Source organism: Lates calcarifer, linkage group LG19 (genome assembly GCF_001640805.2).
Source record: "Lates calcarifer isolate ASB-BC8 linkage group LG19, TLL_Latcal_v3, whole genome shotgun sequence".
Classification (NCBI taxonomy): Eukaryota; Metazoa; Chordata; class Actinopteri; family Centropomidae; genus Lates; species Lates calcarifer.
The window spans coordinates 6,289,232-6,305,994 of NC_066851.1; the positions used below are offsets into that span (position 1 = coordinate 6,289,232).

At 40.9% G+C, this 16,763-nt stretch overlaps 1 protein-coding gene across 2 annotated transcripts in view; it reads left to right on the forward strand.

Moving 5' to 3' along the window:
- Positions 1-16,555, forward strand: part of lrfn5a (leucine rich repeat and fibronectin type III domain containing 5a) — a 113,322-nt gene extending 96,767 nt beyond the window's left edge. For both annotated transcript variants that reach the window (XM_018674816.2, XM_051078192.1), the window contains 2 exons: positions 13,788-14,061; positions 14,506-16,555. In XM_018674816.2, coding sequence (XP_018530332.1) covers positions 13,788-14,061; positions 14,506-15,477 — 1,246 coding nt within the window. In that variant the 3' untranslated portion in view covers positions 15,478-16,555. The remainder of the gene's footprint in view (positions 1-13,787; positions 14,062-14,505) is intronic.
- Positions 16,556-16,763: the final 208 nt, after the last annotated feature.

Genomic DNA, 16,763 nt, shown 5'->3' on the forward strand with positions numbered 1-16,763 from the left:
ACTGTACAGGGGTCCTCAATGGGTGCCATAAGGGCACTATTAGGGTGCTACAAGGGTGCTATTGAGGCACTACAATGGTGCTTCAAGGGTGCTATGAGGCCAGTACAGGTCTGATACAAAGGTGCCTCAAGGGCACTACTAGGGTTTTACAGCACAACAGATAGCACCTCCTGTAGCACCTAGGGGTGCTACAAAGAGTGTCACAAAAGGAATACTGTCCATACTGTTCCAAGGGCACAAAAAAGTAACTACAAGAATCCTACAATCCTCTGATCGTGTAACTGAAATTTAGGCTCTTGATACAAAAAGATACAGCATGTATGCAGCATGTACAGAGGAAACAGACTTAATAACATAAGAGACGTAAAAGACGTAAAAGACGTAAAAGAAGCTAAAAAGCTATTAAATGATCAGATATGTGCATTATTCAGAATGAGTGATGTTTCCTTGTCAAAAACAGGATTGTGGCAATGTTGAAGACTATGGACGTAGTTATCCGAGCATACTATAAGTCACTGTTTATTTAATTACAGCACAGATATATGTAATTCATACCAATGCAATGATAGACTAACAGGGAGATGAAACATGGATGGCAGACAGAGACATAAGAAAATTCATGATCTTCAAGTCAAGCCCAGCAAGACAACGCAGCTCACCCTCACCTGCTGACTCACCAGGACGGCCTTGACAGGAAGAGCCTCTGCTAGTCTTTCTTGACTTTTGCCATTTGCTCAGGATTACAAAGATTAGATCGATCTCGCTGGGAGTGATTGTTATTTGAGCCAAATATTTACTCCGGTGAAATGGGGGGAATGAACAAACACAGAGAGCCTTCGCAGGGAAATCTGTCAGCATTATCTGCCTTTCATATCGCTGCTAATCCCCATACATACTTTATCAGTACGCATCATCATCAAGGGCTAGGAGAGCACTGGGACTGACCGTCTGGGTCACAATGATGATAACGCTCTAGGTCGTTATGAAATTCGTCTCAGAAGATTGTTTTTTTTGTTTGTTTTTTTTTGTTTTTTTTTACTACAAGCTATGAATTTATGATCTTTGTTCTCTTAACAGTCTTTATCTCTGTTACTACACCGATATATAATTAACAAACAGAGATCATTCATATAAGAATTTGCCTTTCATATTATTCCTAATCTCAGTACATAATTCATCGACACTTAACCTCATTCAGAGGGCGCACCATCGAGAGACGACGCCAATGGGATTTCCAGCTGTCTGTCTTTAAAAGATAGCATCATAGATCACATCACATCAAGATCACATCTATCTATCTCTTTCTGTTACTCCCTCATCCTTTCACAAAGCACACTAAAGCCTTTGTGTATTTGTGGGATTTTCATCCTACAAAAGGCTGCATTTATACTCTCAGCCCAAGCCTATAAAATACTTGTTGGAAAGTATTAAGTTTGAGAGCATGACAGCCACAAAAACAAACAGCTTCCTGCGGGGGCACGGAGGAGAAGTGATTAGAGAGCCTTTCACCACCCACCCTGGTCGTTCCTCGCTCTGTCATGTCACTCAAAGTCTTTCTTCCTGCCCCCCCCACCCCGGCTCTCCATTTCTCCTGTTTTCCCCTTTTTTTAAGTGGTGAAGTCATTTGTGTGTCTCTGTGTTTTTGCAGTTCTCTTGTCTTTAGATAGCAGATTGATTTCCATTCAACACCTCTGCTGGCACAAAGCAGCATCTCATTGATTCTGCTTTTTCATTACGCAAACACAGAGAAGAAAGAGAAGAGGGACGGAGGGGTGGTAGAATGGAAAAGAGGGAGAAAGCGAAAAGACAAGTGGAAAGCATAGGGGGATGACAGAGAGGAATTGTGGCGAGAGTAGGAGGGAGAGAGAGTGAGAGACAGGGGAAGACTGGTCCTATTGTCACAGACAGAGCACTTACTTTTCAGGTTCAATGAGAGCTTATTGATTTGCCGCACATTGACATTTCGGCACTTTACTCCCCAGCTGCTCAACATAATGTTGTTGGGTGTAGGAGGGGTTCTGTATGTTTCCTCCATACTGTGAATTCAGCTCTCTGTATAAACAGATGAAAAAGTGAGCGATGGTTTAAAGCTTTTAGAGGCGTATCCCCCTGGTTATGTTGACCTCATGGACATGCAACGCACTGCATGTCTGAAATGTAATCGTGTGATACTTGATTTTGTATTGATCCCTGCAGGGAAAACCCGCCCACAGATCCTTCCACAGGGAGGTCAGGGTCAGCTGCAGAGAAGCACTCCTGGAGCTGACAGGGATTCAGTGTCTTGCTCAAGGACACTTGAGACAGGCACACAGTACCGGTGTTTTAACGCCAGTCATCCTGCTTAAGTATTATATTTCTATTCCAGAGGCAGGCCTGTTGCCCAGTCAGTCACAAGAGTAAACCCCTTCACAGTTGCAAACTCACTCAGGTATTATTTAACATGGAGGGGATCAATTTCTTAAAGTGATGCTGAGTATTTAAGTGTAATTACTATTAAAGAGTGAAGCATGGCTGAAGAATTCATCTTTATATCAAAATTGCAATTTGCAGTGTCTTAACAGGCTGCAGGTAGTTAAAGTTTATTGTACTCAGGTAGTTAATGTTAATGGTGGGAGTTTGTGAAACAATAAATACGCAGCCTTGGCTGTTTTCTGGTCTAGGCGTTCATATAAGCCTGGGAGTTGTAGAATATCCCAGTTGAGCTTGTTTAAAGTATCATATCACCTTTTTAATATGAATCTGGACCTTCAATATTGGGGCCACTGAAGTAACTCATCCTTCAAGTCAGCTACAGTGCAGACTTGTCAACTGTAGTGTTAACTTATTGCTTTCTCACCTGAATCAGTCATGTAACAACCCATTGTTATAACAGGACTTGTCATGTTTTGTCATCGATACCATAGCTGGCCAATTCTACAGCTGTTTTCCATAAATACAACAGATTTTAAATCTCTGGATTAACATTGAATATTATTGATGTAACATCAGCTAAATCAATCTGTTTTCTATAGAGAAGTACCCTAGTTCATAACTTTTTTTTTCTTGTCTGCTTAGACAGTAAAATTTGTTATAATGTATTACTGTTGGGAGACAACATCTTATCTTCATCTAAGCATAGACAGATCATGAGACAACAAGTCCCTGGGCATAGACAAGTAAAATACCCTCCACTTTTCTATTTTTTTCATTTATTCAGTCATTTTGCATCTCCCTATGGTCCTTTGTGGCCAGATTTTTTTCTTTGGGATAGTTAAAAAGATAAACTTTCAGTCAACCTAAAATTGAAATGAGTTAAGTTAATTTTGTTGTTTCTTCAAGGCACTGATCCAGAGAACACAACGTTTTATTCAATTTATCTTAATCAGAGTATGGACCTATAGATGCTTTAGCAAAAGCTATCAACATGTAGCTTGTATTACATGGCTACCAAAACATTTGTCTTCTGTTTCTTTCTCTTTTCCTGTAAAGCTTCTTAAATCTCTTTTCCTGTCCTTCTTAAATGGAATCTATAAGGAACAAAACTGAGTCATCCACACAGCCCTTATCTAAGCCTCAGCTGTTAACTCCTTATTTCAGGGTCAGGTCAAGGTAAGGCGAATGTCCATGAAATCATGTGCTGACCTTTTACACATGACCTATCACAGCAGAGACGACACATTCAGTCTTTGGCCTTTACACCTCAGTGGTTTTATTGTACATTTCACAGCCGTGTCGATGATGATAGTAAAACTCAACAGCCAGCATTGATGTCGACATCTATAAAATGGCCACAAAGTAGAATGAGCTCTTATTCAGACGTAGAGGCAATTACTGCCCTTAATTAAGAGTTTGGATAATTGCAAGCCATTTCTAGAAGTATAGAAAGAATGAATTCCCAAATTATAAGATGAGCATATCTTTTGTTTAGTCGAAGAATAGATTAAACGACGATGATCAGAGAAAGAAATAAAGAGCTTTTGAGTAAAGTATACATGATAATAGTATGTAGTCATGTGTTTTAATGGGTAAATTATAAGCCATTAATTAGTCACCAGCATTGGGGTTGGGTTATACCTTTATTTGGACATTTTAGTTTCAAGCAAACCTTTTTTTTTTCTAAAAGCAAAGCAGTAGCAAAATGTAATTTCCCTCAGCCATTTATGTTCATATTGTGTCCCCTTGTGAGAGTCCTGACCGCCCAGGTTGGGAACCACTACTGTAAATAGTTTCAAGGTCTCATCCACACTGCTACACATAATATTCTGAAGAGGAAAAGCTGAAGCCACTGTTAATGCGTGATTCTTGTGGTTCTTAAAGGTCAAATTCTAACATTTTGCATCTAAGAATCATGGAATCAGCTCATGAAATACTTAATAAAATGTAAACTCCCCCAATGTAAAACCCACAAATTCACAAAAGCTACATGACCTATAATTTTTCAGAGGTTTAATTTGTCACCTGCTCATTGAATATTGAAAATGCAAGGTGACACACTCTTAAGGCTGTCTTACAAGGCTAGCACTGAATACAATAATTACAATAAGATCAGAAATAATACAAAAATATACATAAACAGAGGCCATAAACAAATGGTTAATTTAAAGTTTATATAGATGTAGTTCATCCAATACAGGCCTGCAGATGTTCAGGCTTCAAAATACAGTATCTGCTGAATTGTCTTTCATAGGACACAAACTCCACTTTGACATTTACTAAGTTACTTGGGAACACACACACAAAATCCAATTCTCCCTCTCTCCTAGTCCTCATCTGCTCTGCCTGTTGTTTTGTTTTGTTCTTTTTTCCTTCTATGTTCTTTCAGCGGTTGTTTTCCACTCCAGCAGACCCATCGAGCTACAGGGGCTGGTTGCCATTTGCCAAAAAAACTACACATCAAGCAAATTGTGTGGCAAGCTTTTTTATGAGGCAACACAACAGGGGGTTGGGGATGAATCCAGGCTTTTAAAAAAGAAAGGTCTACTCCCATCCCCACTCTCTCTCTCTCACACACTAGCAGGAAGTAGTTTATCCTTGCCAATGGTCCCTGAGGCCCAGGTATAACACCTAGCTCAGCTGTGCTTAAGGCGTGAAAAAACCTCTGCCTTTATCATGCTGTAATGTTCCAATTCTGATTTTATGGCACTATAAACATCGTGGGCCTAACGTAACTGTGTTATTGTTGTAAGTAGTCTATGGGGTTTTAAACGCCGGCAAGTCATACAAGGCAAACTACAACAGCAGTAAGGATGATTCCGAAGGGAAGGATGAGTGGTAAAAGGCAGCAAGGAAGCAAGGAAGGGAGGAGGAATTGAAGGAGACAAACAGAATATAAAGATTTTTATGGCTCTTTCAATCAGAGGATGGGAAAAGAAAAAATGAAGAAAGGATGACAAAAGAAAGCAAGTAGGCAAGAAGGGAAGAATGTATAGCAGAAAGAGGTTCTTGCAACCTCTTGGTTGCAAGAACTGGAGGAATGAAGGAAGTAATAAGAGTGGTAGGAAGCAAGGGGCAAAAGAAGAAGGGATGGTAGGCTAAATGGAAAAGAAGAAATTGGAAAGATGAGGAAAAGAAGGACAGGAAGAAAGGGATGAAGTAAGGAAAGACAGAAGGACGGAGTAAAAAGGAACATGGATTAGTGAAGAAACGACAGCATGGAGGGAGAAAATATGGAAGGAGCCAACCACAGCATTAAGGATAGATGTTGATGACTCAGCTAAACTGGAGGAATGGAGCTGAGCTGGGCAGATGGAGGTCTACACCCTGCCGCAGATAGTGCTGAAATGTCTTCCCTGCATCTGGGACAGCTTTTAGCTTTCGCTGCTCGGCACTTTGACATCTACTCTGCTGTGCTCGTTTGCACTGAGGTCAGCAGTAATGAGATCTTGCTAAGTGTGGAGCCTCCTTGCTTTTGTTTTGGAATTACAAAGCATGAATGAAACCTACAACTGAGTTGGTAGGTTTCATTCAAGAGAACACATCAGACTAGCTCTGTCAGCTATCACATTCTGTCTTTTTTTCATGATGAATTGCATAGTATGCTTTACCACACTGGCCCTTTAATTAACATTCCAATCACTTTCAGTTTCATACTCACCAATGTAGAAATTAAGCTGTTGTCACTGCTTTCCTATTAATTTAATCAGAGGCAGCGTCATCCTCCATAATATTCACTTTACATTGTAAATCACAGTGAAATATTGTATGTTCAAACATCCAGCAGATCCAGAGCAGCATTAGCATTCATTATAATGGTTATGGCCACTTGGGAAATGTAAATATTTCAGTCTCAACGAACTCCTGAGGGAAATATTTGTGTCTTTAACTGCTAAATGCTCCACTATGTTCACCAGCTATTTGTTAACTTTGTCCTGTCTGCTGTTTGGTGCTTGGCAGGTAGCATACAAGTGGATTTATCAGAGCTATTTTGACATAAACACCTGGCTGGAAATGATGAGAGCTGAAAGAGTGAACCAGAACAGTAAAGTTTCATAAAACCAAAACAATGAGCAGTAAGATACTAAAATGCTCCACAAAGTTTAGGAAAACTACAAAGTTTGGTAATAATGTTCTGTGGCTTGACACCATTCATATTTCAGTTTTAATTTCCTTTTTTTCCTTCTCAGCTATTTAAGTGTGTGAGGATGATTATGAGCAAATCAAAGGCTGGGGATAATTATAGTTTTTAAATAATGCTGCTACACTCTGGCTTTTACATGAGGTAGCAATGTGTGTTATTGGAAACTGTGATATTCTGACTGTAATTAAAATAGTAATTTCTTTAACTTCATAATGTTCATTGGTGGGAAAAATATGACCCTAATCTTCTGAGTAAGTTGTTACCACCAGTGGGAACTGTTCATTGCTGCACTGATAAAACTGTGGATTCATTGCTAATCCACGACCTAGGTGGCTATTATTTACTTTTTCAGCAAGTGCAAAACAGCTCTTCCTGAGTCTGACTTTGAACTGGGTTACATGAATAAAATGGATGTGGAGGTGTTCACAAAGCCCACCTGGCCCGGGCTCAAAATCCCTGTTCCACCTCTGACTACAAGCTGTGTGGATGCTTGTTAACCACTAACTGTGGCATCAGGGGCATTATGCATGGTAAAACAAAGATAAGAAGCTAGCTTCTGCAATGTTTTCTGTCTGCCTGAGAGACTCAGACCTATTAGTATGGCATCATGCCATCTGCTGTGTAAGCCACATTAGCTTTGAGGTCAGCAGTAATGGGGCAGAAGTTGAACTACCATTAATCCTCTTCACTTTGTGCTTAGAAACCAGTTATTCTTTACTGGTTTGATTGTGGTTGTGTGCTTTACATTGGGCTGTGTTGTCATGTGGGATGTTTGCTTAATTGTTCATAAAATGAACAAGTGAAATGAATCATGAAAATGCCACCTTACTCTTTTGTGAATGCATTATATAAAAGCAATGAAGCGAGATGCATGTGGAGAACACATGTTTAAAAAGTGCAGTGTAAAGAAAAGTTTTTTAAAACCCATTACTGCTTTTGCATGCTGTTTTGTTGGCTTATCTGACAAAGTTTTCCATGTTTCAGGCTATTTAATTTATACTAGCTTGCAATGCAATAGCATAGGAGGCTTTAGCCAGAAGCACTGAATACCATTTTCTGAAATAATTGGACAACCTACTTTTAGATATCTGTGACCCACATTTTGGTCCCTTCCCTGTTTGAGGAACACTGCTGTGCAATTTTACAATGTTTTCCTATTCAAACACTCCTAAACCAGAGTGGGTAGTGGTAATATACTAATGGTATTACTGAGATTTTCCACCAATTTACTAATGTTCTTTTAGTTTAACAGAAAAATGTAGGGGATGTAAACAGCCTTATTTTGGTGTTTTGGTGTTGATGTGTTACATTATTATAATGAACATGTCAAAATGGAACTTCGTTCCATTTTAAAAAAATGTTAATGTCTTCCCCACAAAGCTATTGCTATTCTTGTGCTTTTGATCATATGATCCTCAACAGCAGATGGAATTGTAATTCATTGAAATTAGGACTGATATTTGCTTCCAAAAATGACATTATATATCAATAGCAACTACAATATATCAAAATAAAACATTACAAATTTCTTTCTCATACTTCATTATGGCTACCGCTCAGGTTGCAATATGTGGCATGTAAATAAAACAGATATGTCAAATATCACATGATGACACATTTTGTGATATGGACAATATGTTCTAGTTGCTTTGTTTTAACTTCACTGTTAAAGGAACAACATTTTGGGAAATATGATCATTTGTTGTTGTGAGTTAGATAGGAAGATCATTACTCTCACATCTGTTTGGACAATATGACACTTCAGCCAGCTGCAGGTTAGCTAAGCTTCATACAAAGACAATACAGGAGAATAATTACCATAGTGGGTGGAGAAATCCAGAAATCCACCCAGGAGCACCTCCAAAGTTCACTAAACAACATGCTTTATTTTTTATGTCTAGCACAGAGCTCCTCTGTAAAACCTCAGCTTGTTGTTTTTACACTTGAATGCTTGATGAATTAAATAAATTAGATGTTGAGGTGCTGCTGGGTGGATTTTGTTACCTCTGGAGAGAGGCAGGCTAGCTGTTCCCCCCTGTTTCTAGTCTTTATTCTTAAGCTTTAGGCTTTATATTTACTGTAGCTTTATATGAACTGTGAACTGTCTATATGAACAGACGTAAGAGTGGCATCAGTCTTCTAATTTCTTGTCAATGAAAGTCAATGAAATGTCAACTATCGCTTTAAAAAGTAAGACTAGATACTGGTTAAACACAGTTGCCATGTGTTAGTTTTCAAAAGAAACAAAGAAAGAAACAAAAAACCTTCCTCTCCCCTTATGAAATGCAAAAACAACACCCCCCTTGCATATCTAGCCCAGAGCAGTGGATATCATTTAAAAACATTGGAAGTTGTTCACCCAGTGTGTCACACATGGTCAGACTGGGCATCTGCTATAGGGAAGCCAATGACTGAAGACTACAGCTGAGTTATTAGAAGCCCTAGCCCCTTATCACACAGCTCCAGGTCGACCTGGAAGCCCTGGTCTTGTGTATTGAATCATTGCCATGAATGCCTTTTTTTCTCCTGGAATGATGCGTGTTTGTGGCCTGTAGGCTTTGTCCAATATTTAATCAAGCGAAATGGCCTGAAATAGAACAATCTGGTATCATAGTTCACTGCTCTGTGCATGGAGGCAATCATTTGTCTTGAGACAAAAAGCTGAGAGCGACTAATGGAGATCACATTGGCCTCTTGGCTCTGTCCTGGCTGGAGTGAGGAAAGCTAGAGTTGATTAACACGCACACAAACACACGTGCGCGCTCACACCACACACACGCATACACAATAGGAGTTTGGATATTATCAGCATGTAGTGCTGTATCAGTGATGAATGTTGGCAGAAGGCCAGACACAGTGACAGCCACTGGGAAGAAGAGCCTGCCATGGGAGGGGAAGATTACTGTAATGGAACTCACACACACGCATGTACACGAACATATATACTGCGGACACATGTCGACATAAATACACAAATGCATACTCATAGAAGAGCATGCACACAGACATTTTCTCTTGTGTAATGAAATTGTAATGAAACCCAGAAACACACACAGGCGCCCTGGGCTGAGGGCTTGGCACAGCAGAGTAGATAGATTAGTGTAATAGTCTCGGCCAAGGCAATCATCTGCCCACTGTAGGGCTTCAAATACTGGCAGCAAGATCCAGCTCAGACACAAAGAAATTAGCCACAATGAATGAGTCAGTTTGGATGAGTTCACAATGCTAACGGCTCACACAGTCAAGAAATAATCGTATGCAAGACCCAACAAAAAACCCCGCTGATTTGCATGAAAATGTATTTTGTGAACTCAGCATGCAGCGGAACAGGGTCCAAATACGCCAAACACATTGTCAATATCTTGATTGTTCCATGTATCTATGAATTATAAATGATGACAGCTTGGCTCGCGCGTCCACAATGAAAACTGGCCATGCAGTGTAAGCTTCACTGGCCAGAGCGTCCGGTTGAATGGATTTTGCTTAGAGACTTTCTAATTTGGTCTGTGTCCAGGAGGAGTCATGTGACTAATGGTTTCTTGGACGCAAAGGTTTCTGAGGTGGAGAAAAGAGAGAATGTCATTTATTCATGTGGATACATGGCAAAGCTGCAAACAAACACTCAAGAAATGTAATTAGTGTCCATTCATCAATTTCTTACAAAAATGCATTCAGTGTTGCCTTTTGTTACCTTTTGTTTTTTAATTTGCCTTGTTAGTGTTTTCAGTCACATTGTTTGCCTTCACTGTGAACACAACTTACTGATTTACATCCAGATAATTTCAGATTTATCAAACATTATCATTGTATGGAGCAGTAAGCTATTTATCAAGAGAGATAATAGATAGCTTGCTCCTACACTGTTGTAAGAAGAAGGGGTTTACTTGATATACAAATATAGCAGAAGGGTACTTCCACAATCTTTGTTTCTTTCCGAGCTCCGTTATTGATTGCTGAAACAGTAGAGATCAGGGACCACAACACATTTGGGAGATTTTTGACTGATGCTCAAAAGGGCTCTGCATCCACTTCTGTATTGCATAAAATGTACAAGCATAAACATGAAAATTAATATTGATTATGCCAAATGTATTTAAGGCAAAGATATTATTCAAAATTAGAAATCAAAGAATCAGAAATATTTCCTAGAATATTCCTGTATGGTATCTTATTGTTACTGTCCAAAGAAAAAAGTTTGTGTATTTATTTATCATAACTTGTTGATTATGAATGTTTTAAATTAGTTTGAAGGTTGAAATTGTAAGTTTTGCCAATGTTAGTTTTAACAGCTGTTTACTTAGCAGTCTAGAGGAAATTTTAGCATTAAATTTCATTTCTTTACTCACCAAGACCTGTCTCCAGCCATGGAAAACAATGCAAGTGTCAACTCTTGTTTTGTTTCTATTTCCATCATTGCTTTACTGAAGCTAGCATGCTAAGCAGCTAGCCCCAGCCTGTGTTGTCAGTTTTCAATAGCAACTCACTGTAGCTTTCAGACTCCCCTGAAGAAGCTGCTCAGAGGACATATTTTAACATCTTGTTTTGTAAACCCAACAATGGCTGAAGCTCTTGACCATCACCACCTCACACTCCCACCAAGAAACCATGTATCACGGCAGAGAAAACTCACAAATACCTCCTTTAATTATTCATTTATGGTTTGAAAAAAGTCTCCCACTTCTTAAGATAATTAAACCATTTAAAAACCCACTGATCATTACTTTCACATATGAATCACAATTCTGAATCAGTTGAAACGCCAAAAATTTTGTTTTTGATTTTTGCACATTGTTAACGGAGTTGTGCTGATGGAAAGAAAAAGTGGATTTCAACCCAGTGTAGCAGCCTGACAGTGTCCAGACACACACTACATTTATCTTGCAGTTCATGTTAGAAAACACAGGAGCAAGGGTACATTTTGGATTTAATAACTTAATAACTAGCCTTACATGATGAAAGTGGAGTATTATGTGGATAATGTCGACACTTTGTACCCATTGCCCTGAGACTAGCTAACGTTAATGGAGTGGAGCACTGAATGTTTATTTCATATTTCAGTGGACAAAGAACCAGAAAATAGTGCACCCCCTCTCTATTTCATCAAGATCCTGGTTTTGAGTCAGGGATTGATTGATCACATGATGTCAGTGACTGTCAGTCTGTGCAGCCACAGAGATTCTCCAGATAATGAGGAGAGACGTGTTTGCCATTTGTTTGTCACAGGTGCTATTGCAGCAGTCAAAGCTGGACAGAGTTGGCAGTATATTCATAATACACCCACACCAGGTTCACCTCACCGAGCTGTGTAGCTAATGTGACACACATTCATACACCCAAATGAAGCCCAAGGCCACAGCAATTATAGGGAAATTAATCTCTGTCCATGTTTGTATGTGTATACAAATGTAGCTGTTTGTATCCAGGCTTGTAAGTGCTGGCGACATTCGCTCCTATCATTAATCTGCACACTTCAGTGTCACTTTATGTGTTCTACCACAGAAATAATGGCATTGTGAGGGTGTGTGTGTGTGGCCAAGGTTTACTGCTATAGTGATGAAAACATCAAGGGAAGCAAAGGGGAGAACACTCATGGTCAACCAGTGTTCAGATGGTCATATTAGTATTCATGGGGTCATATAGATGCTTGCACACACACCCTTACAGCCTTGTGCTGTTATTCCACAGAGGGCACACTAATGACCTACCGCTACATTCATCCCCCAGCTCTTAATACCAACCATTAAACCTTAACATGTCTCCTAACCTTCACTTAACTCCAACTCCGAACCAGATGCTTAACCTGGCCAAAATAGCCCTCTGCTCCTCTCAGTACGCAGGAGGCCATGCGCTGTGAACTGGTCACCCTCTTTGGTTTTAATGAGGAATTTCATTAGCATTTTAATGAGGAAATCCAGGAAAGCTGACAGACCATTTTAAGGAAACTGAAGGACAAATCCGCATATCCTTTAGTCAATGTGACAAGTGTCCAGTGAAGAATAACCCACTTTAACTCAGTGTGGCAAAGTACCTTTGTATTTGTCCGAACAAATGTATGGATTGATTGAGAACTATTTCTCTTTTGTGTTGTACTGTGAACCTGAAACCAAAAACAGCTTGGTCTGAACACAGTTTGCACTGTGAGAAAGGGCATCCGCTCGTAACATCCGTGCAATAATAAATCATTTAATTGGTCTCCTCCCTTTTGGGTTTCTGTTTTTGAGGATTCAGCAGGCAGCTATGCACAGTTGAGCTGACTGTGTTGATTCTTTATCATTTCCTTACTTCCCTGTTGAGTATTATTTTTATTTCTTTTTTATTCCCACATTACTCTCTTTTTTAAACAATATATTTTAGTCTCTCTTCCACTGGGTAAATGTATTATTTAGACTGTACAGAAAGAACATACATTTGCATATAAAATATGTTTGCTTTTATCACACAGTGGAGTTGTTTTTCTTGCCGGTCTCCTTACTATTAGTTTAAGAAATTTTCCTAATAATTGTACCCTGGGCAAATGACAGGCATGAGCAGGCAGAGTTTTAGAGAGCTGTTTAAAGCAGCTACAATAACGATGTTTTTATAAATGCATCACATGACTACTTGGACTTGTAGTGACAAACAAATTGCAGGAAAAATTCTACCCACTCTATGCCACCTGCCCAGTAACACACAGCAAACAGACACAGTTAGCATCTAGCCTCAGTTGATAAACAAAGCTAACAACTAGCTGGTAAACATGGTGAGCATTTAGCAGCTAAAGAGACAGATGTTCCTCAGGAGTTGGTGGACTTTAAGACCGGTGTTAGCAAATGTATGCTAACAGTGTTTATGCTGCTTTCAAGTGACCAAAACATCAGTCAGGTTTAACATTTGTACCAGGGGTAAATTAAAATACTGAGTAGGAAGGGTGTCACAGGCCTTTGAAAGTGTATAACTGTTGAGGGAAATCACATTGGCTGTTCTAGGGATATAAGTTTCTTTTTACTGTAGCCAAGCTGTGAAAATATGATGGCTGCTGTCAGACCATGTAAATGAATGTGGCTTGAGGACATGCAGAAAAGCTGTTCCAGTACATGCAGATGACATATTGAGTACACATATTGCTCCATCATGATTCATCCAGACAGGAATCCTAACTTCACCTTTCCTCTACTTATTGTGGCATTCTACACTCCTCTTCCTCAAACTAACACTTGAGTTTCCTGTGTCTCCCTCCTCTTTTCATCCACAGAATGATCCCCCCATCAAGCAAGAACTTCCTGGTCAACAACCTGGCAGCAGGGACCCAGTATGACCTCTGCGTGTTGGCCATCTACGATGATGTCATCACCTCCCTGACAGCGACACGCGTGGTCGGCTGTGTGCAGTTCACCACCGAGTCGGAGTACATGAGGTGTCATTTTATGCAGTCGCAGTTCCTCGGCGGGACTATGATCATCATCATTGGAGGGATAATAGTGGCCTCGGTGCTCGTTTTCATCATCATCCTGATGATACGGTACAAGGTGGGTCTCTCTGCCTGTCGCTCTTAATCCTCTCTGGCCAGAAATGAGAGAGAATAAGAGAAGAGAGCTTTTCATTATGTGGGACAATTGGTATTATTCACATGGCAGCCGCAGTACTTCCTCAGCCTAAATCATATACCAGCATACGCAGCGCTACACATCTGCTATTAACGCTTTCATACACAGTGTTCACTAGCAGTAAACTTTTATTGTTAGATTTTCTGTTTGCAGATGTAATTCCTGGTCATTTTTCAGTTTTCTAACACACCTACTAGGGCATTTTAAGCTTAAGGGAACATTTACGCTCAGTTTTTAAGCCGATTTAGTTTATATCATGATGTAAAAAGACCCTTTTGCTGATATTTTTCTAAGTGAAGGTCTCATATGCAAATATTTCTCTATGAAAAAAAGGATAAATAACTCTGTTTCCTTGTTTTTCCTCAGGTGTGCAACCCTGGAGAGGGTGGTAAAGGTGTCTCAATGTCGATGACCAACGTTCACTCACAGACCAATGGGCAGCAGTCACAGGGATGCACTGTGACTCCCAGCGCCTCTAAACATGGCTCAATCGGATTAGACGACCTCTCAGGAGGCACAAAGAAAAGGAGCGGAGCAGCAGGAGGAGGAGGTGGAGGCAAGGATACTCTGACTCAGTCGTCCGACTCTTCCCTGCCTGACTGCTCCACGGCTACGTCAGTCCTCAGCCAGCCTTGGGGTGCCAGGAGCCCGACAGGTGGCATCGAGGAGCGGGAGAAAGTGGGTGAAGAGAGAGCTCAAGCTGGCGTCTCCATGCCCACCGCTGCCTCCGCCACCGGCACGCTACCCAAGCCAAAGCGGAAACCCGCTCCGAGCAAGCCAGGCTCGGTCTGCTCCAACACCTCGGCCGTCCCCGAAAACCTCCCCTCCTCCTCCCCTCGCCCGCCATCCTCCTCCTCCTCCTCCACTGCCACTTCTGCCCTCCTCCCTCCCTCCACCCCCCTAGAGAACCTCAACACCAACCGCAACAACTCCACCTCCCTCAACCAGACCCCGCCTCCCTTCGCCCCTTCCCCTTTCTCCAGCCCCCTCACCACGCCGAGCCCCGTCCCATCCATCCGATTCAGAGAGACGCCCATCCTGCGTCGGGCTCCCCGCCCTGGCTCCTCCTCCTCCGCTGCTTCCTCCTCCGCCAAGTACCAGACTCTCCCCACAGAAGAGGGAGGGAGGAGCAGGGCGAGGAGGAGGTACTCCCTCAGCGAAGGAGGCTCAAAGACTCTGTCATCCCATCAGGGAGGAGGAGGAGCACCCAAACTGGGGCGCATAGTGCGGAATAAAAGGAGCCAATCAATGAGTGGGATGCTGCTCCCTAAAGATGGAGATGGAGACTCGGACAAAGGGCGGTGTGACTCGGACTGGATCTTAGAGAGCACGGTTTGAACTGAAACGAGACAGCGACCACAAAAGAAACTTTGGTTTATCCATTATTGTTTATCTTTTGTATGAGTGTGTGTCTGAGACTTTGTGTGCGTGTGTGTTTGTGTGTGTGTGTTTGAATTTGTTTATAGATGTGTGAGTGAAGGTGAAAGTGTGTGTGTGAGCATTTGTAACATATGTTTTTGCCGTTTAGAATGTGCATTATTGGTGTGTGTGTGTTCATGTTAGCTGTTGCTGGACGATTGACCGTGTGTGTGTGTGTGTGTGTTCTGCGTTCATACTGTTTGTTTTCAACCATTCTTTTTTTTAATTTTTCATAACTTTTCTCCACAACTCTTTGTATTCAGTTTACTGTTTTTCCACTCTGACAGTTTCCTATCCGTTTTGCAGTCGGTCATTCAGCGAGTGGGTAACTTGCCTTCGTCTCGTAGCGTCCTTGAGTTGTCTCGCTGGTTCCACTTTATAGCACAAAAAGAAAAACAAGACAATGGGCTCGCCACGTCATTTTCCAATTCACACTCACCTTATCTGAAAATACCACGAAAAGGGAATAATAACAGGAAAAAAAGAGTAAAAAAAAAAACAATACAAGAACTGAAATGCACACCATTCTTAACGTTCACACGGCCACAGAAAATGTGCGTCCATACGGTGGCAAGAGAATAGCAGTCGGTGCCTTCTTTTGCACTAACAGACACATGATATAACCGGATTTTGGACTCCACCACGGCTCCACGAACAAGAGATTAGGACAGAAGGGGAACAAACAAGGGAACAGAAAGATTTCACACATAGCCTTTCTTACCTACTGAGGAGTACAGACGTTTTCTTGACATACAGACACAAACTGACAAACAGCAAGTAACAAACAGATAAAGACTTTAACGGACCTCTTACGAAATTGATATTTTTTAAAGGGAAGAATAAAAAAAAGAAGATAAAAACCTTGCGAACTTTTCACTGACATCGGTTTAAACTACAGCCTGTGTCGGTCACAAGCTCCTGGAAAGCTTCTGTACAGAAAAAGACAACATGTACTGTGTTGTTATGTTGTGTAAAATAAAAAGGGATAAAATGAAAACTGGAAATGTGATGAGTGTGTTTTGTGCAGCTGCAGTATATGTCAAAAAACATACTTTCAAATGAGGGTGTCACAAAATGAGTGTTTGGAAATGCTGCAGTAACATCACCAGCACCAGTTTCAGCTGTGATTGCATCTGCGACACGTTTGTGGGAGGTTGGGATCACGTTTCATCTGGCATCGATTGCTCTTCCCATCATCGCTTCGT